The 22,135-nt window shown below is 39.9% G+C and overlaps 1 protein-coding gene across 1 annotated transcript in view; it reads left to right on the top strand.

Annotated features, from left to right (window-relative positions):
* Positions 1–22,135, top strand: part of GNS (glucosamine (N-acetyl)-6-sulfatase) — a 52,547-nt gene that overhangs the window by 3,897 nt on the left and 26,515 nt on the right. Inside the window, exons 2-9 of the mRNA XM_067697230.1 lie at positions 6,788–6,847; positions 9,505–9,711; positions 11,827–11,892; positions 12,328–12,426; positions 13,937–14,104; positions 15,748–15,830; positions 17,633–17,751; positions 19,470–19,573. Of these exons, the coding sequence (XP_067553331.1) occupies positions 6,788–6,847; positions 9,505–9,711; positions 11,827–11,892; positions 12,328–12,426; positions 13,937–14,104; positions 15,748–15,830; positions 17,633–17,751; positions 19,470–19,573 (906 nt within the window). The remainder of the gene's footprint in view (positions 1–6,787; positions 6,848–9,504; positions 9,712–11,826; positions 11,893–12,327; positions 12,427–13,936; positions 14,105–15,747; positions 15,831–17,632; positions 17,752–19,469; positions 19,574–22,135) is intronic.

Genomic DNA, 22,135 nt, shown 5'->3' with positions numbered 1-22,135 from the left:
GGCGGACTCTCAACCACTGCGCCACCAGGGAAGCCCCCATTTTTAGTTTTTGCCCAGGGAACCGTTCATCCATTTCTTGATTTTACTTGAATGTTGTTATGGGGTGATGGACACACTATTCTTCACTGAAGCACAGGTTAGTATTTTTAAAATCATTCTCTAGAAAAACTGACACTTGGTCAAAACCTCAAGGAAGTGAGGGAAGGAGATGTAGGGGAAGAATGAATACATCATGTCTTTGCTTAAGGCAAAATGATCTTTCATTGTTAAAAGTTAGCCATAGAATTATCCGAATTGTCAAAATTTTATTTCAGAGCAGCTGTATATGGGGCCCAGGAAAGCAGATGACTCCTTAGGGGGTTTTTTTGCTTCAGATGAGTAAAGTAGCACATTAGTCATATGCAAGTGTAAGATTGTCTGTTTCTTAAGGAATGTAGTTTGGCCTTAACGTGACCAGCCACTATCTTTGCTTAGATATCAAGGATCCACTTTATCATTCAGGTTAGCATGGACGCACACACACGTTTTTTGGTACAGTGCGGTTTCCTGTTTGGGACTTGTTTGATTAAGCACAGAGTATGGTTATCACTTGTACTACCATTAGCATTTTAAAGGTTATGGTTATTAATATACATTTCTTACTTAAACTAAAATCTGAATTCCTGTGCAGCTCTGCATCATCATCTGACTCCTGCCTACCTCTGTGACCTTGTCTTATTACCCCATTCTTCCCTTTACTTACTGTGCTGCTTCTAGCTCGCTGGCCTTTGTTCTGCCCTCACATGTGTTGCTTTCCTTTTCTGGCAGCATATTACTTGTTCACTCAACCTGAAAGCATCTTCTTCTGGGGCTTTGCCTGGCTGACTCATCATGTGACTCATTACTGAAGTTACATCCTGAAGGAGGCCTTTCCTGACCACCTCTTGAAAGTAGTTTTCCCCTTTGCTGTCATCACCTGCAAGCACATGGTCCTGGTTTATATTACTCTTCACTGCCTGAAATAATTGTTTGTTTACCTGTTGTTTGAGTACAAGGATCATGAGGGCAGGGACCTTCTATCTTTTGTCCACCATTGCCTAGATCAACGCCTGGCACACATTAAGTGTTTAGTAAATGTGTTACAATCACAAAATTTAGTCTTACTATAAATCAGATATTCTTCGGTAGCTTTGCATAAATACCAGACAATTTGACCATCGTTCCCTGTAATCAGCTCACATAGTCCTTTTACTATTTATACTTTGCATTCCTGTTTCCCCTGCCTGTGTACTCACTGTAACTCAGATTCTTCATCAAACCAATGTTTCATTCAGCCCAGTGTTTTTTACTTGAGGATAGCACCCAGTGATGTTTTGTGGGAAATCATGGCTGGTGACATTCCTTCTGAAGGTTAGCAAAGACCTTATGTGTCTCTAGCATCCCCTGGCAACCTATTGTGGATCTACTGAAAATCATCAAAGACCTTTTTTTTTCTTTAAATTTATTTCTTTTATTGAGGTGTAATTGACATAAAACATTATGTTAGTTTCAGGTGTACAACATGGTGATATTTGTATATATTGCAAAATGATCACAGCAATAAATATAGTGAACATTCATCATAATGTATAGTTACAGAATTTGTTTTCTTGTGATGAGAACTTTTAAGATCTACTCTCTTAGCCACTCTCAAACGTGCAATACAATATTATTAGCTGTAGTTGCCATGCTGTGTATGACATCCCCGTGACTTCTTTATTTTATAACTATAAGTTTTTACCTTTGGACACCCTTCACCCATTTCACTGCACCCACCCTCACCCCTCACTTCCTGTCTCTGGAAACCACTAGTCCAATATCTGTATCTGAACTTGGGTTTTCTTGTTTTTTTAGATTCCACATACAAGTGAGGTTATACAGTATTTGTCTTTCTCTGACTTAATTCACTTAGCATAATGCCCTCAGAATCTACCCATGTTATCAAAATGGCAATATTTCATTCTTTTTTATGACTGAGTAATATTCCATTGTATATATATACCACATCTTCCTTTCCATTCATCCATTGATGGACATTTAGGTTGTTTCCATTGTCTTGGCTATTGTAAATAATGCTACAGTGAACATGGGGGTATATATATCGTCGAGTTACTGTTTTCATTTTCTTCAGATAAATACTCAGAAGTGGATTTGCTGGACCACATGGTAGTTCTATTGTTAAATTTTTGAGTAACCTCCACATGATTTTTCATACTGGCTGAACCAGTTTACATTCCCACCAACAGTTGCACAAGGGTTCCCTATTGTCTACATCCTTACCAACACTTTTTATCTCTTGTCTTTTTGATGATAGCCTTTCTAACAGGTGTGAGGTGCTATCTCATTGTGGTTTTGATTTGCATTTCCCTAACAATTAGTGATGTTAAACATCTTTTCATTTACCTGTTGGCCATTTGTATGTCTTTTTTGGAAAAAGGTCTTTTCAGATCCTCTGTCCATTTTTGTTTTGTTTTAAGACTTACTTACTTATTTATTTATGGCTGCGTCCAGTCTTAGTTGCAGCACACGGGACCTTCATTGAGGCATGAGAGATCTTTCGTTGCAGTGCACGGGCTTCTCTAGTTGTAGTGTTTGGGTTTTCTCTTCTCTATTTGTGGTCCACAGGCTCCAGGGCGCATGGGCTTTGTAGTTGTGGTGTGTGTGTGCTCTAGAGTGCATGGGCTCTGTAGTTTGTGGCACGCAGGCTCTCTAGTTGAGGCGCATGAGCTCAGTAGTTGCGGTACTCAGGCTTAGTTGCCCCATGGCATGTGGGATCTTAGCTCCCTGACCAGGGATCAAACCTGCGTCCCCTGCATTATAAGGCAGATTCTTTACCACTGGACCACCAGGGACGTCCCCTCTCCCCATTTTTTAATTGGCTGTTTTTTTGCTATTGTATGAGTTTTTTATATATTTTGCATATTAACCCTTTATCAAATATATGACTTGCAAATATTTTCTCCCATTCAGTATAAGTTGCCTTTTCATTTTGTTAATGGTTTTCTTGGCTCTGCAGAAGCTTTTTATTTATTCTTTAATTGAGCTAGAATTGATTTACAATGTTGAGTTTCAGGTGTACAGCAAAGTGATTTAGTCATAAATACATATATATTCTTTTTCAGATTCTTTTCCATTATAGGTTATTACAAGATAATTGAGTATAGTTCCTTGTGCTATACAGTAAATCCTTGTTTTTTAATCTGTTTTTATATATATTCCCATACTCCTAATTTATCTCTTCACACACCCCCACTTTGCTAACCATAAGTTTGTTTTCTATGTCTGAGTCTGTTTCTGTTTTGTAAATGAGTTCATTTGTATTTTTTTAGATTCCACATAAAAGTGATACCATATAATATTATATGTCTTTCTCTGTCTGACTTACTTAACTTAGTATGATAATCTTTAGGTCCATCCATGTTGCTGCAAATGGCAAAATTCCATTCTTTTTTATAGCTGAGTAATATTCCACTGTATATATATGTATACCACATCTTTTTTATCTGTTCATCTGTTGATGGACATTTAGGTTGCTTCCATGTCTTGGCTGTTGTAAATAGTGCCGCTGTGTACATTGGGGTGCATGTATCTTTCCAAATTAAGAGTTTTTGTCTTTTCCAGATACAGGCTGAGGAGTGAGATTGCTGGATCATATCATAACTATACTTATAGTTTTTTAAGGAACCTCCATACTGTTTTCTGTAGTGGCTGCACCAATTTACATTCTCATCAACAGTGTAGGAAGGTTCCCTTTTCTCCACACCCTTTCCAGCATTTATTATTTGTAGGCTTTTTGACGATGACCATTCTGACTGGTGTGAGGTAATACAGTAATACCACATTGTAGTTTCGATTTATATTTCTCTAATCATTAATGATGTTGAGCATGTTTTCATGTGCCTGCTGGCCATCTGTATGTCTTCTTTGGAAAAATGTCTATGTAGGTCTTCTGCCCGTTTTTTGATCGGGTTCTTTGGGTTTTGTTTTGTTTTTGTTTTTTTTTTTTTGATATTGACATACATAAGCTGTTTGTATATTTTGGAAATTAACCCCTTGTTGGTTGCAGCATTTGCAAATATTTTCTCCCAGCCTGTTGTCTTTTTGTTTTGTTTATGGTTTCCTTTGCTGTACAAAGCTTATGAGTTTGATTAGGTCCCATTTGTTTATTTTTGCTTTTATTTCTTTTGCCTTGGGAGACTGATCTAAGCAAATATTGCTACAATTTATGTCAGAGAATGTTTTGCCTGTGTTTTCTTCTAGGAGTTTTATGTTGTCATGTTTTATATTTAAGTCTTTAAGCCATTTTGAGTTTATTTTTGTATATGGTGTGAGAAAATTTTCTAATTTCATTCTTTTACATGAAGCTGTCCAGTTTTGGCAGCACCACTTAGTGAAGAGACTGTCTTTTTTCCATTGTATATTCTTGCCTCCTTTGTTGTAAATTAATTGACCATAAGTGTGTGGGTTTATTTCTGGGCTCTCTGTTCTGTTCCATTGATCTACGTGTTTGTTTTTGTGCCAGTACCATACTGCCTTTTTTTTTTTTTTTTTTGGCTGCATTGGGTCTTTGTTGCTGTGCACTGGCTTTCTCTAGTTGCATCTTGCAGTGGCTTCTCTTGTTGTGGAGCACAGGCTTGAGACACACAGGCTCAGTAGTTGTGGCTCTCAGGCTCTAGAGTAAAGGCTCCGTAGTTGTGGCACATGGGCTTAGTTGCTCCACAGCATGTGGGATCTTCCCGGACCAGGGATTGAACCTGTGTCCCATGCATTGGCAGGCAGATTCTTAACCACTGCACCACCAGGGAAGTCCCACCATACTGCTTTGATTACTGTAGCTTTTAGTATAGTCTGGAGTCAGGGAGCATGATACCTCCAGCTTTGTTCTTCTTTCTCAAGGTTATTCTAGCTATTCAGGGTGCTTTGTGTTTCCATACAAATTTTAAAATTATTTGTTCTAGTCCTGTGAAAAATGCCATTGATATTTTGATAGGGATTGCATTGAATGTGCAGATTGCCTTCGGTAGTATGGTCAGTTTAACAATATTAATTCTTCCAATCCATGAACATGGTATATCTTGCCATCTATTTGTGTAATCTCCAATTTCTTTCATCAGTCCCTTATAATTTTCTGAGTACAGGTCTTTTACTTCGTTAGGTAGGTTTATTTCTAGGTATTTTATTCTTTTTGATGTGATTGTAAATGGGATTGTTTCCTTAATTTCTCTTTCTGATAGTTCACGGTTACTGTATAGAAGTGCAACACTATATTAATTTTATTAACATTAACTGTATATCAACTTTGTATCGAGCAACCCTACCAGATTCATTGATGAGCTCTAGTTTTTTGGCGGTGTCTTTAGGATTTTCTATGTATAGTATTACATCATCTGCAGACAGTGACAGTTTTACTTCTTCCTTTGCAATTTGGATTCCTTTTCTTTTTCTTGTCTAATTGCTGTGGCTAGGACTTCCAATGCTACGTTGAATAAAAATGGCAAGAGTGGGCATCCTTGTCTTATTCCTGATTCTAGAGGAAAAACTTTCTTTTTTTCACTGTTGAGTAGGATATTAGCTGTGGACTTGTTATATATGGCCTTTATTATGTTGAGGCACATTCCCTCTATATCCACTTTGAGAGTTTTTATCATAAATGGATGTTGAATTTTGTCACATGAGTTTTCAAAATTCCTGAATAAGTTAGAATTCTCTAGCTAATGGATTACTTAGGTTTTCTATCATCTGTATAAAACAGTGGGGATAACTTTTTAACAGTATTGAAAATGACCCTCTTATTAACATGGTTATGTATTTGGGTTATTAGTCTTTAAGAAGTTATTACACAACAAAATACACTTAAAACTGTGTTCAGTATGTTAAAACTGTGTTCAGGAACTTCAGAATCGTTATGAACTGACTCATAATACAACTGAAATAAGTTTCTTCACATCATCCTTTCTTGCTGTCTGGAATCTCGATAAAGATCGTTAGTATTTTTTATTGTTATTATTTATATCTAAGTGACCATCTTCATACTTTTTATCCTTGCTGTAGGATTTGAAACTAGTTGTTCTCTCTACTTGTCAGGATGTTAAGTTTTGAGCAAAAGATGAAAAGCAAGAATATAAAGGAAATAATTTTCTGACTAGTCTTTTGCTTGACAAGGTTTTCTGTATATGTGTTTGCCGCTTAGTTCAAGTCTTTGCCTGAGGTGGTGGTTGGTCTAGTGCAGAGGCCCATGAGCTTATAGTCAAAAAGTGTGCATCTGGGCTTCACCACCGAGCACCTGATATTTGAGTTAGTGTCGGGGCCTTGTCTGGCTTTCAGAACCTAAGTGTTGTTTTATTTCTGTTTTAAAGGATGGAAGACTCCTTTCATATCATTTTTCATATCCTGCTTCTAAAGATGAATTAATAGAGGTAGATCTGCCCCACCTGTTTGTAAGGCAGCTGGTGACAAATAAGAGAAGGGCACCAAAATTTCATTACATTGAAATCAACATTGCTAGAATAGTGCCATCAGCTGTGAACTTTCCCTTCCTGCAAGCATTACAACTCCCTGAACTTTTGCACAGGACATAACTGACTGTAACCAAACTTGTTTGGTTCATCTCCAGAAACACATGGGACACTTGGCTGTTCCTTAGTGTCAGATAGAGCTGATCATTGGGGAATAAAAGGTTGAGAGTAAGATACAAAAAAACATGAATTTTGTTCTGTGTGTTTTAGTTTATTGGAAGAAATTGTTCAACAGATAACTGTTTACTTTACAGACACCACTAAAGAAAACCAAGGCTCTCATTGGAGGGATGGGGATGACTTTCTCCAGTGCTGTAAGTTTTGAAGCTGATTTAATTTTGTTACACTTTGTGTTTATGTTCTAAGAAGAAACACTTTCTTTTGGGTCGTCTACTGTAATTTCTGTGGTTTTTTTCTAATTAAATGCCTGATCTGAGGGAAGGAGTCTATTTAATGTAATATAGATTTGTTTAGTTGAAATATCACTTCTTAACAATTGAAGATTAATTACAGGTATTTTGTAAGCCATTCTCATCTACAACTCAGAACTAGAGAAGTTTATTTAAAACTTCACTGTTTGAGGTTTGAAAATGGATTGTAAGAAACGGTTAACATTTGTACTGTGTAAATATAATTCCATGGTAAAAGCTTGCAGGCTACTCTGCAAAACCCAATTAACCCTGATAGCCAAACCTAACGAAGATAATAGCAGCAAAATGAAAGAAACCCAACAACAACTGTGTGTACATGTGTGTGGACATATATGTAAATACAAATATATGTGTATATGTACACATGTAAACATAAATACAAAGATCCAAAGTAAAATACTGACAAATCAAATTCAGGAACCATGCTCATAACCGAGTCAGTGGTAGCCCAGCTTAATATCAGGAAATCCACTGAACAGCAGCTAGTGTTGGTTAAGAGCAGACTCTGGAACCAGATCACCCTGTTTTGAATGTTGTCTCTGCCTCTCTCCTAGCTGTGTGACCTTGGGCAGCTTATTAACCTTTTTGGCCTTTGGTTTCCCCATTTGTAAATAGGGATACTAAAACCTGTCTCGGAGGTTAAATGGATTGTTACATGTAAAGCAAGCATTTATATCAGTGCCTAACTTAGAGTAAGTACCACTACATAATGGTGGTTATTATATTGTTTACCAGCATATCAGTGGTTAAAAGGAGGAAAATTAGATACTCATCTCAATGGATGCTTGAAAGTCCTCTGAAATGTTGGCATCCTTTCCTTGTAACTTATTAAACTGTTACGTCCGTACTATGACGAATATTTCAAACAAATAGCACAACTTACGGTTAAGGTTAAAGTCTCAGAGCACTGCTGTTAGGGAAGAGACAAGGGCCCAATATCTCTCACTTAATGTTCTTCTGAACTGTCTAGTCATTGGCATAAGTCTTGTGGAATTCAGAGTACTTGTGGAATTCAGTACTTGTGGAATAAAAGTACTGGAAAAAGACAAAAATTGTTATTTCCACTTGTCTGGATTTTCTGCCTAGAAAACATAGAGTTGTTGGAAAACTTTTTAAACTAATAGAATTTAGTAAGGTAGAAATGAAAAAATAGAAGTAACTTTCTTCCATATAACTAGTTAGAAAAACATGGGGAAGAGAAGATCCCACTTATACAGCAGGAAAATATAGACTCTAGGAATAGCTGGTGGTGGCCAGTAATGGTTAAGACCTATAAATGTAGTTACAAAATTTTGTGAGTGATAAAGTATTGGGTTGGCCAAAAAGTTCATTACAGACGATGTTACGGAAGAACCCGAACCAACTTTTTGGCCAACCCAATACTTCATACATAGATATGCACATCATTTTGTGTGGAAAGACGCAAGATTATAAAATGCTTATTCTAATCAGAGTCCCAGCAAGATTTTTTTTAGGCTGAATTAAGTGATTCAGAAGTTATCTGGAATAATAAATAGGTTAGAATAATCAAGGTAAAATGTTTAAAGGAAGAGATTTCCCTGCTGGACACTAAATGTAAGATCCAGTGAGCAGTGTGGCACTGGACAAAAAATAGGTCAGGAAATATAAAAGGGAGAGAATTACAAGAGTTGCCAATGTGAAAATTATAAAAGTCAAACATGTAACAAACTCAAAAAGCAAAAGTAAAAAATGGGAAGTATTTGTAACATGATTGAATCCTTCCTTAACTCAAATTTTATGTCACAAGAGGGGAAAATGTGCAAAGCACATGAACAAACCATTCACATGAACACAGCTGGTCAGTATGCATGAGGAGAATGTTCATCCTCACCGGTATTTAAAAATGCCAAATCCAGTTTGAAAGGCCGAAGAGATGCTAAGTATTTCAAAGGGATAATATGTAATTCTGGCAAGGGCGTGCTCAAATGAGCATTCCCTCCCCGCTGGTGCGAGTATAAGCTACTATTACCCTTCTGTAAAGTGGATCCGTGATGAGTATTAAGACCTAGACAAACATTGGGTTGAATAGGATAATTCCGTTGATCACAGGAGCTAATAGGAGCATAATTAGAGTAGGAAAAAAATTTGTGTCCAGTGTATAAAGTGATGCAAGAAATGTATAAAGCCACAGATCAGCCTGAAAATGAACCTCTACTTCTCTGCCACATTAGATTCAAGTAGTATTCTTTATCTTTGTTCAAGACCTAGCTCCCACCATGCTGTATTCCTTGCATGTAAATATTTCTTTGGCAGATGAAATTAGAACAACTTTAGGTTATTCTGTAGAAAGAAACCAGCTGAAAAAGAAATCTGTTTTCTGGGTTCTATCTGCTTTACTGTCTCCACTAGGGGACTTAAAGCAGCTCTGAAATGTGTCATGTATAAAGAAAACCTCTCTTCCATGGGAAATTAGAAATTTGACTTTGGGGCATTGAGCAGCTTGCTTTCTGTTTAGAAATGATGAGAAATCCGTCTGTCTTGTGTAACTTTGCTTTTTTTTGCTTCTCTTCCGTTTGTAGTATGTGCCAAGTGCTCTTTGCTGTCCGAGCCGAGCCAGTATCCTGACAGGGAAGTACCCACATAACCATCACGTCGTTAACAACACTTTGGAGGGAAACTGCAGTAGTAAGTCTTGGCAGAAGATCCAAGAACCAGATACTTTCCCAGCAATTCTCAGATCAATGTGTGGTTATCAAACGTTTTTTGCAGGGAAATACTTAAATGAGGTATGTTGAATGATCTAATTATTCCCGTTCTTTCTTTTTAAAAAACAGCTTCTTGAATGTGAATTAGTATGATTCATGTTAATTGTTTTTTAATTAGCATCCGTTCAAGTCATGTTAAACGGTTTTCGGTGTATGTTGTTTTCTCTTAATCTGCCTGTTAAACCAGAACTTACATGAACGTATTTACATGATTTGGGCACTGTGGTTATTCTTTCTTTAAATAGTCTCTGGAGCATTTGTTTAAAAATTGTCTTAGGACTGCTGTGGTCTGAGGCATATTCCCCCTTTTCCTCAAGAATTCTGCTTGTCCTTTGGCTGTCATGGTATCTTTGTTTCCATTTCCCCCTTTATCAGGAGTGGAGTGAAGAATTTTTTCCTCTGGGCATCTTTTCCTGAATTATAGCGGCTTAATGGTTAACCCACTTTCTGAAAACTGGGAGCAGATTGTGGAGAGATCAGTGATGAAGGAAAAGCACGCAGAGCCTGAGACATTCAGACCATTGAAGCATGTGGCTGAGTGGTTAGTGTGCTGGCCTTGAGGGCCTGGATGGAGGGAGGCCTCACTGTGACCTGCCGAGGTCAGATTTCAGGGCCTCGAGTCAACCACATTGGCCTTAGCATTTAGTCGAAGTTCAGGCTTAAACGAAATAATGTGTTTGAGAGTGTTTAGGGTTATCTCTTAAAATAAAACTGGGGATTCAGGACAAAGAGAAGATGCACGTTTTCTTACGTACTTCATCTGTGGTTGCTAGAGATCTTAATATCTGATCTGAATTTTGTTAATTCTCCCCCTCCCCGCAACAGTTGGGGGATTTGCAGCCTTGTGGATTTGATGAAAAATGAGTCGGTTTGAAAAGAATCATGAGCACTGTGATGGGTTAAAGCTATAGGTCATAAAGAGACCTTACACTGCTTTGCATGTTGAAGATCATCTAACGTATACAAAATTAGAAATTCTTCAAAATACAAAGACTTAGGGGACTTCCCTGGTGGTCCAGTGGTTAAAATTCTGTGCTTCCAATGCAGGGGGCACGGGTTCGATCCCTGGTTGGGGAACTAAGATCCCACGTGTCGTAGACACAGCCAAAAAAAAATAATAATAATAAAGATTTAGTTCTTAGAGGCACTGCCTTAAATGGGCAGTATTAAGCCTTGTCGAGATAAAATGGGATGATTCTGTGGTCTCTTCACTTAATTCATCTCATTAGATAAATTGAGTCCAAAAATAGACTTCACCAGCAGGACAGCTGAAGTGATAGGCTGGTGGCTTGTAGTCTGATGATTTGGGCTGTTAGCCACAAGGTTGGCTGGACCATTCAGTCTAGGCCATCAGTAGCTCAGCAAATGAGCCATGTGGCCTAAGCTATGTGGCCTTTCCCTGTAAAGGGCCAGAAGTAAATATTTCAGGCTTTGCAGGCCATATGTCTCTATAGTGACTCTACAGTTCTGCTGTTGTAGCAGGAAAGCAGCCACAGACTTACATAAACCAATGAGTGTGCCTGTGTTCCAGTAAAACTTCACCGCGACTGAAATTTCAATCTTATGCAACTTGTCACAAAAATATTCCTCTTTTGATTTTTTTTTTTTTTTTTTTTTTTGTGGTACGCGGGCCTCTCACTGTTGTGGCCTCTCCCGTTGCGGAGCACAGGCTCCAGACGCGCAGGCTCAGCGGCCATGGCTCACGGGCCCAGCCGCTCCGCGGCATGTGGGATCCTCCCGGACCGGGGCACGAACCCGTGTCCCCTGCATCGGCAGGCGGACTCTCAACCACTGTGCCACCAGGGAAGCCCTGATTGTTTTTTTTTTTTATTCAAGTATAGTTGATTTTGATTGGTGTTTATATTTTTTAATGTTTGGAAGAAAATTCTTAGCTTGCTGGCCCCACAGAACAGTAGGCAGGCTAGATTTGGCCCGCCAGCCATAGTTTGCCAACTCCTGCTTCAGAAGTTCCTAGGACGATAGTGTTCTTTACTTTTTGACTGTTATGTGTTTGAGGAAATTGAGCACCTACCATGTTTCAGGCACTGATCTAAAAAGATTCTGAAAGTTTCCTGTTTCCTCCTGGTCTGGTCACGTCCTAAGGACTTCTAATGCGCTGCTTGTTTTGCTTTGCAGTATGGAGCCCCAGATGCAGGTGGACTAGCACACGTTCCTCTGGGCTGGAGTTACTGGTATGCCTTGGTGAGTGATTAATGAAGTCAGTGGCAATTCCGCACAACCCTGCAGATGCTGTTTACTTTCTGCTGTAGCTCTGATGTTGACATTATTTGGTTTGCTTTTATGATTGACCATTTTGTCTCCTTAAAAGAAAGTCTGTTGAGTTGTGAGTCACTCTGTTTGTGGGATACTTTTCTTGCATTCCACAAGGTTTAGCAACATGTTTTGCTGTTCTACCGGATCCATTTCTGGCTTTTTAAACTAGGACATATTATTGAAACTGTGCTAGCAGTTAATAAAACCCTAGTCATAAAGTCCAATTCAGTATTGACTTGAGCAATTACCTTTTTTTTTTGTCTTATCACTATTTAAACAGAGTATAGTTTAGCCCAGCATGGTTTCCAACTTTCATTTTGTGTGCTGACCTCATAAAAAATCTTACTTTCCTCTCTTTAATAGGAAAAGAATTCTAAATACTATAATTATACCCTCTCTATCAATGGGAAGGCACGGAAGCATGGTGAGAACTACAGTGTGGACTACCTGACAGATGTTTTGGTGAGTTACTGAAGCTCTGTGCTTGCACTTTAGCTCATGTTTAATTAAACTCTCTGCCTAGAAAATCTTTACTTGTATTTGTTAATGTTGGGTAACATGAATAACAACTTGGTCTAAATGCCAAATAATATTTCCAACTGATTAAAAACTCCTGAGGGTGTTTTTCTTTGTAATTAAGCCAGGCTCAGATCTAATGTTCTTGAAATTCCAGCAGAAAATCCCTTTTCCAAAGGCTAATCTCTAAGACTATAGAGATTACTTCGAAGAGGTTTTACTTTGTAGGGGTTCCTACTCTTGATCCCAGTTTTACTCACAAGCTACAAGATGGCATCTTCATCATGAGGGTGGCGGGATAGGGATAGGGAAGTTCTTCAGGCATTGTATATTATATATAAAAAATACTGAAATTGGGACGGGAATTTGGGACTGTCCTTTCCTGTCTAAGATGTATCTAATGACAGCCCCTCCATAGGGCATTCATTCACCAAGTACTTCAGCACCCATTATAGCAGGTGTTCAGCAGTAAATGAAACAGAGTCTTTGATCCTGTGGACGGTAACCTTGTAGTGGAGGATTTTATTTACCCGTATGTGTGTTGTCTTGTTAGATGGCGATTAGTTAGAGAAATAAGGCAGGGGATGGGAGTTACATAGATAACATTTAGGCAAAATCCTAAAGGAGATGAGAGTGAGCTATACAGGTCAGGGGAAAGAGTGCCACAGGCAAAGGGAACAGAAAGGGAGTGTGCGTGGCAGGTTGGAGAAACCACAGGGTTTCTTGACAGGGCTGGAGTAAAGTAGGGGAATGGGATGGTGATAAGAAATTGATAGTATCTTTTGAGTTTAGTGTTGGGAATAAATGAAGATGTAAATCAACTAGGAAATTAAAAACACAGCATGTGTGTGGGAAGCTTTCATTTTCATAAAGTATCTCCAGAGAAGCAAATGAAAAATTTAAGTCCATATAAATTAAAACCCTGGTGTGGTGTATTTAGACTTAATATTGTTCACTTAGTTTAGCTACTTCAGCTGGCACAGCTTAGGATATCTACTCTCTACATATTTTTGTAAAATTACAGTAACTTAATTCACTTTTCCCACTGTTGTGAATTAGGTTGGCTCTCTTTCTATGTTCTTTAAAGCATCAAATGTGTATACTCTAAGCTGCATAAATGTATATACTCTAAGCTACATTAATATGTTAATACTAAAATGGCCAAATTACTATTTTTTTTCCTTATGGGAGGCATAACAATTTTAAGGTCATGTAAAATCATCAAAACCCTAATTGCTTTCTTCGATGGTGTGCTTTTCAATTTTTTATTGTGTTTGCCTGAAAGCCAAACGATCTGTTCCAGCAACACGCTTGCAAGTGACTGTGACATAGACTGTATGCTAAGATTGGTGGAAAGCTAATAGGGCCCTGTACCCCTGTTCACCAGAGAACAGGTATCTGTCAGGTCCTCAACTGTGAAGTAGGGTAAGCAATGACAAATCTTTGTATATGTCAGGCCAATGTCTCCTTGGACTTCCTGGACTACAAGTCCAACTCTGAGCCATTCTTCATGATGATCTCCACTCCAGCACCTCATTCGCCTTGGACGGCTGCACCTCAGTACCAGAACACCTTCCAGAACGTCTTTGCACCAAGAAACAAGAACTTCAACATCCATGGAACGGTAGCTTCCCCTAACCCTTGCATTAAGCCATGCTCGATGTGATTAATTGTGTAATATACTTGTCAGGGAGTCTTTGAATCATATAGTTGGTCTTCCTTCTAAATCTTTTAAAGGTAGTTGGACCTGTCGCTAACATACTAGGTAGTATACACTTGCTTCAGAAGTCAGATAAGGTTCGTGCCACACACCCAGTGGGCAGCTGGAGAGTCGGTGGACAATGGTAAACAAACGCCATCTTTCCTGACTACAGGCTCTTTTGATAACCTCTGTGCTGGCACTCCTCCTGCCCGGCAGTGGCTGAGACATGTCCCTTGGGACTGAGCTGGGCCTGCAGCAGTCTCCTTTGGGTGGCCCTCACCAGCCCCGAGGCGTAGGAAGAAGAGGGGTGACACAGTGCAACGTGATTGGGAAGGGAAGTTGAATGGAGAAATGAGCCAGAGCAGGCCGTGACCTAAATACTGTTCACTTCATATACCACTTACCCTTCCTGTGGCACAGGAGATGGGCAGTTTGCTAGTTCAAAGGCAGAAAGCTTCTACTGCCTCATGCCTGTTACCCAGAAATCTTAGTTGCTTGCGAGGTGGTAGAAAGAATGAGTCTTGGAGTTAGAGTCCGTATTACCACTTTCTAGCTCAGTGACCTGACCATGAGCAAGATGCTTAACTTGCATTTTTCTCTCTAAAGTCGGGGATCCTGACCTCTCCTGCAACTCTTGTATGGATTAAAATACACAGAAGCGTCTAGCATGTTGCCTGGCACATTGTAGGCATATGCTTGCCATGGATGACATTAAAGATGAGTGAACCGAGTTTGAAACCTGGGTGCCATTCTCTCTGTGTTCCAAAGGAAGTTCATAGAAGTTCCCATGACTAAGTAAGGTTAGAAACTTCAGGTTAAGTAAGTCACTCTGCTACAGGATTTCTCAGAGTTATCCGTGTTCTGACATGAATTTGCAGCAGGAAGAGATGCTCTGTGGCATTTGTCAAGCATGCTAACTAAAGAAGGCTTTGAGGATCACAGTTTGCAAGATGGCAGCTTAGGGTTTTATGAATGGGGAGGAGAGAATAAATGGTATTTGGCAATGTTTTGTGTTTTTTTTTTTTTTAACTGTGACTCTTTTATTTATATGAGAAGAATCCTCTAGATTTGGACTTGAAGTTTTAGGAAATTGCTATGATGAAATTTTTCCCAAGGTCCAAGGATGATCGCTATCTTAGGTAGGAAAGATAGAGGGCCATGGAATGCTGACTTATTAGGCAAAACTTAGAGGAAGGTAAAGTGGATCTTTATCCTTTTATAGTTTGGGTGGTAGACCCAAGTTATAAATTTAATCTTCTGGTTAGTAGTTTCCAGTATCTTTCACGAAATCTCTTATTAAAGCTGCTAACAAAGGAGCCCAGGCCTTCTGCCATTAAGGAGGTGATGAGAAGAAGCTAAAGAATGAGTGATAATTTGCAGAAAGTTTTTTTTACCAACACAGGGGAGGGAAGTAGGGGTGGGTGGTGGAGGGAAAATCTGAAGTTGCTTAAACAGGCTCCAGTTAGTTCCTTTTTTGCTCGAGTAAATGATCTTTTTCATTATCTGTTCTACTAGTTTGACTGTGGTGACTTGGTGTTAACTTCTGTTTTTCTTTTAAATTTTAGAACAAGCACTGGTTAATTAGGCAAGCCAAGACCCCAATGACTAATTCTTCAATACAGTTTTTAGATAATGCATTTAGGAAAAGGTAAGAGCTGCTCCTTTCCAGTCTAGGTGGTCTTTGAGGACCCTCAGAAGCAGCCCATGAACAGGGAACTGCACCACATGGTTATTTCTGAGAAAAAATCAGAGCAAGATGTTGGGAGAGACTCTGATGGGAGGTCTTTACATTTAGCTACAAGGTGGTCTTTGGACCTCAGGTCTAATTAAACAGTCCGTTTTTATGACTTGTTAAAACATTGCAAATTGGAGCCATTTGGTTTTTTTTAACAATTTTCTATATCTAAAGAAAAGGTTGGAAACAACCTAAGTGTCCACCATCGGATGAATGGATAAAGAAGATGTGGCACATATATACAATGGAATATTACTCTGCCATAAAAAGAAACGAAATTGAGCTATTTGTAATGAGGTGAATGGACCTAGAGTCTGTTATACAGAGTGAAGTAAGTCAGAAAGAGAGAGATAAATACCGTGTGCTAACACATATATATGGAATTTAAGGAAAAAAAATGTCATGAAGAACCTAGGGGTAAGACAGGAATAAAGACACAGACCTACTACAGAATGGACTTGAGGATATGGAGAGGGGGAAGGATGAGCTGTGACAAAGCGAGAGAGTGGCATGGACACATATACACTACCAAACGTAAAATAGATAGCTGGGGGAAGCAGCCGCATAGCACAGGGAGATCAGCTCGGTGCTTTGTGACCACCTAGAGGGGTAGGATAGGGAGGGGGGGAGGGAGGGAGACGCAAGAGGGAGGAGATATGGAGACATATGTATATGTATAGCTGATTCACTGTTATAAAGCAGAAACTAACACACCATTGTAAGCAATTATACTCCAATAAAGATGTAAAAAATAATAATAATAAAAGGTCGCTTTGTGAGAGATTAGCCCCAATATTTGCCTGAGACCCAAAGGCTTAGGCTAGAGCAGAATATTTGCCTTTGCAATTTTTAGTTTCCAGGAAATTCTTACTTTCTCTTAAGGTGCATTTAGTTTTAGACCAGGGGTTGGCAAACTTTCTGTGAAGGGCCAGATAGTAAATATTACAGGCTTGTCGGCCATATAGTCTGTGTCACTGTTGCTCAGCTCTGCTGTTGGAGCGCAAAGCAGTCCTGGACAAGACAAGAATGAATGAGCATTGGCTGTGCTACAGTAAAACTTTATACATAAAGCAAACAGCGAGTTGTTGTTTCATGGGCGTAGAGTTTCAGATTTGCAAGGTGAAAAGGTTCTGGAGATCTGTTCCACTATGTGAATATACTTAACGCTACTGACCTGTACCCTTAAAAATTGTTAAAACAGTAAATTTCATGTTATGTGTTTTGTACCGCAGTTAAAAACAAAAACACAGACAGTGGTCAAGCTTTGGCCCATGGCTATCGTTTGCTGACCCCTAGTTTGACCATTAAACATTGTTGTAGCCAGGTCTGTCTGAATTCATCTCTATCAGTCAGTGCTGAGTTGACAGCTTTCCCTTCCAGTAGTCTTTTATTCTCATCACCAGCCACGATAAATAATAAAGCTAAATGGTTATAAAAAGCCTCATTTATTTCTGTAGAATCGGTTAAATTTGGAATCAACTAATTGTGTTCTGGAGTTTTCTAATCTGTGCTTTGCAATGAATGGAAGGAAAGGAAATAGGGGATTTGAGCTTTTTGGGAGAGTGACTCTGAGGGGTTTTTTTTGGGAAGGAGGTTGGGAGTTTTTTTGTTTCGATTTGGTTTTGGGGTGCTTTTTGGACTTCGCTTCTTTGGCAAGATGGCAGTACCTCAGCATTGTCTCTGAAGTCCCATTGCTGCCCTCCGTTCACATCCAGGTGGCAGACTCTGCTGTCAGTCGATGACCTGGTGGAGAAGCTTGTCAAGCGATTGGAGTTCAGCAGGGAGCTCAATGACACCTACATCTTTTACACCTCAGACAATGGCTATCACACAGGTAAGGGGCGCCGTGACCTTGGCGAGGTGCCTTTCCTTTCTCGCTCAATCCGTAGCACTGGCAGGGAGCTCCTGTCCTTTTGCGGCAGTGGACAGGCCAGAGGGAGGGTCTTGCCCTCAGGGCCCCTCTGGTTAGAGGGCCAACTCATCTCCCCTGGTGAGAGACCAGGTTCCATTATTTGCTATTTCACAGGCTGAATTACATGGTGTTCTAGGAGTCTGAGCAGAGAGTGAGCTTGATGGGTTAGAGGCAGGCTTTATGAAGTAGGTGAGAAATTGAGCTAGATTTTAAGGACAGTGGATCTCAGGGAATAGGGGTGTGACATTTGACACAGGAAGACCACGAGAGGGTTGTCCTGGGGAAAAACTTTCCTGTGAAATGAGGTGTTTTGGTGTGTGTGAGTTTTGCTTTGTGTTTCTTTGCACAACTGCAGTATGAGTCACCCCCGTGTCCTTGACTTTCATCCTTTCTTCTTGGACCTTCTCTAGTTAAAAATCAGTATTTGTTTCTCTCTCCTCTCTTTTAAATTTCCTAAACTGGAAGGGAATTAACCTGAGGTTTGTTTGCACGGAAGCAGATAGATGAGGCGTTTCCTGCGGTGTTATGAACATTTCTAAGCACGCACAGTAGAGACTAGTAAAATAACTCCCATTGTCCAGCTTTCGTTTCCAGCGGCACGAGACCAGTCTTTTGAATTCCTCATACCTTCTTCATGTTTCTGTTTTAGCTAGAAGTTTTTGAAGAAACTCCAGATGTTGTGATTCCATACGTCAACACTCGATTGTGCACCTGACTAGTTGATTAGCTATCAGAACCTACACGAAGTCCACACGCTCCCTTTAGTTTTTATGTGTCTTAAGGCTGTCCTTTGCCACCGATTTATTGGGAAAACTCGTCTTCTGTCCTTTAGAATATCTCACATTCCAGATGTAGCTAATTGCTCATATAATGCCTTAACTCATTTATCTGTGCTCAGCATTTTCTATAGGTTGGTAGTTAGATCTAGAGTCTTAATAGAAGTTCACGTTTTCAACAAGAATGCTTTCTAGTTGATGCTGTCATGTACTTCTTATTGCTTCATTCACATCATGCCGCTGGGGTGACTGGTTGCCTCACTTTAGGGATGCTGTTACTGTTTGATGGCTCATGTGGTATCAACTTGAGCCCATCCTATGAACCTTTTGTGGCTAAAACGTCCACTGATGATTGTTGCTTAAATCTGTTCCCTCAAAAATTGCGAAGTTTGGCTTCATAACTCTGTCCTTCCTTCTGAATTTACTGGCTGGAATTCCTCAGGAAATTCCCCTCACCAGCTGTTTGGTTATCTTGAAATAGAGTTTATTCAGGAAAGCCTGGATAAATGGTTTTCTCCCTTTATTTAGCAGCTTTTAGAGTAACTTCATTCCATTGTGATCAGGTCGAGTATCATACATAAATAGCGTATCTTTGCTTCAATACTTTCTAGTCATTCTTTTTGCTGAATTTGGCTGTTTGAGACCAGGGTGTCCCTCTAGGCATTTTTTTTTAAAGATGAGCTCATTGTTTCCTGCCTTGTAGTAATAAGAGACCCAGGCAAATTTAAGCTTTCCATTAAAACCCCATAATTAGTAGAACAAGGCTGTTTTTGATTTTTACTGTTTATTGAATGAATGCATGCATGAGTGACATTTCTATCTCGGCTCCATCTTTACCCTATGCTTTTTTTTTTTTTTTTTCAGGACAGTTTTCTTTGCCAATAGACAAAAGACAGCTGTATGAGTTTGATATCAAAGTTCCACTGTTGGTTCGAGGGCCTGGGATCAAACCAAATCAGACAAGCAAGGTAGGTTGCTGACAAGGTGATGTAGCATTTGCCTGAGGAAAGAAAGCTTTTCCTCCTAAGAGGAGGCTGATTCAATTTCTCCTCCTTTGAGGATGAAGGCTGATTGGCTTAAGATTTTTTGCAGTGTATTTGTAAGCCTTGCGAACAGTGATTCTTTTTTCTTTCTTTTTTTTTAATTGAAGTATAGTTGATATACAATATTCTATAAGCTACAGGGGTACAATATAGTGATTCACAGTTTTTAAAGGTCATACTCCATTTAGTTATTTTAAAATACTGGCTGCATTCCCGGTGTTGTACAACATAACCTTGTAGCTTATTTTATACCTAATGCTCTTAATCCCCTACTCCTGTATTGTTCCTCTCCCATCCCATCTCCCCACTGGTAACCACTAGTTCTCTGTATCTGTTCTCTGTATTTTGTTATGTTCAGTAGTTTGTTGTATTTGTTAGATTCCACATATAAGTGATATCATACAGTATTTGTCCTTCTCTGTCTGACATGTCTCACTTAGCATCATACCAGTAAACTGCTGGCCACCCACTGCTAGATGTATATGTATCGTATTAGCATGAAGAGCTTTTGCTTGTGTTTTGAGACTAGATTTTTACTTGGTCCTCGAGCCGTGACTCTCCACCAGGGTGCTCATCAAAACTACCTTCTGAAACTGAAAGGCTCAACATCTAGAAAGGTTGAGATTGACTCACTTGAACTGGAATAGAATCCCTGCCTCTGCTTTTTTTCTTAAGTTCACAATGATTCTGAGAGGCAGCCCAGTTTGGGGCCCATAGCCCGGGAGAGCAAAGCTCTTCAGGCTTTGTTGTGTGTGCACATCCCCTGGGGGCCTTGTTGAAATGCAGATTCTGATTCTGCATTCCAGCCTGCTCGCAGGTGTTCCCAGGTGATGTCTGCTGCCGGTCTGACCTCCCTCTGAGTATAAGGCTACAGAAAGGGTGTTGTCTGAGAATTTAGTCCCCCTCCCTGTGGGACTCTTCCTCACTAATGCCTTTCTACTTTACTGATTCTGTCTCCTAGTACTGTCATAAAGTACCACGTTCTTTTGTTACCATTTCCATTTGGTTTCAAACTGAGTTCCTAATACTGAGGTACTTCGTTCCTAGAGTTCATGGGCACCTTGATCCAAAACACTGGTCCAATGTTGGGAGATAAGAATTGATAGGCTCTACCAGTTGTTTTCTCTTCCCTAATACCACAGTCTCAGTCCCAGCTCTGTGAGACAAAAGAAAATGAGCAAATGGATTCTTTTTTTTTTTTTTTTTTTTTTGCGGTACGCGGGCCTCTCGCTGTTGCGGCCTCTCCCGTTGCGGAGCACAGGCTCCAGACGCGCAGGCTCAACGGCCATGGCTCACGGGCCCAGCCGCTCCGCGGCATGTGGGATCTTCCCGGACCGGAGCACGAACCCACGTCCCCTGCATCGGCAAGCGGACTCTCAACCACTGTGCCACCTGGGAAGCCCAGCAAATGGATTCTTTAAGCTAAAATTGGAAAAATAGGTCAGAATTTCTGGGTATACTGGTGCTTGAGTTTAACTTGGGGGTGTAATGTTTACTCTGTTTAAACGTCTGTCATTCACTTATTTCCTTTCACAATGCTCTTGATGGAATTCTGTTAAAATTCTCTCGGAAACTTAAAAGGGCCTTCATAAGTGCCTTTTGAATTTTCTTTTTCTTTTTCTTTTAAGACCCACATTCCTAAAGGCAGTCACCTTCCACTACAAATTCATTACCTTCTAAACAGGCCTCTTCTGTCAACGGAGGTAGGAAAGTTTGGAAGACCATTCAGTCTTAAAAGTGTTTTCTTGATCTTGGTGTTGGGAGCTGGTTGAGGAGAGCACGTCTGCACCTGTGTGCATTTCTGAGGAGCAGGGCCACGTCTAACCGGTGTGGGGAAGGCGGCTGATGAGAACAGAATGACGTGTCAGCCAGCTGCCCATGGAACAGACTGTTCCTTTTTCCTTCAAGTTAACAGTGGCACTAAATGTTACAATCAGAAACTTCACTTTCTCTAAGCCCTCTAAGTGAAACCAGGTCCTAGAAAGCCATTTCAACAATAATAACCGTTATTGAAGGCTTAGGATGTGACAGGTGCTGTTCCAAGTGTATTACCTGTATCAACTCAGTTAACCTTCACAGCCTTATGAGATATGAATACTGTTATCCCCATTTTACAGATGAGGAAACTGAGGTATACAAGTTCAGCGATTTACCCAAGATGATGTAGCCAAAGAATATCAGAGCCCTGCACTTGAACTCAGGCAGTCTGGCTGCTATACACTTAACCAAAGTCCGTACACTCAACCATCACACTACAGCTCAGACAACAGTACTTCTTAAGTATCGTCCTATGCCAGCGCAGTATACCAGGAGCCTTGGAGCCACAGCAAGAGCAGTTAGAGAAGATCAGTTCTTAACTCCCTGTGTCAGGGGGAGCCAGATACCTGAGCTTCAGTTGTCAGTGAAAGTCTCTGAGGCATTTGGGCAGAGACCCGGGTGTCAAGAAGGATTGAGTCGTGCAAAGATCTGTGGGAGGGTATCCTGAGC

This window comes from Pseudorca crassidens, chromosome 11, assembly GCF_039906515.1.
Source record: "Pseudorca crassidens isolate mPseCra1 chromosome 11, mPseCra1.hap1, whole genome shotgun sequence".
NCBI classification, from domain to species: Eukaryota; Metazoa; Chordata; class Mammalia; order Artiodactyla; family Delphinidae; genus Pseudorca; species Pseudorca crassidens.
This window is presented reverse-complemented; position numbering and strand designations above follow the sequence as displayed.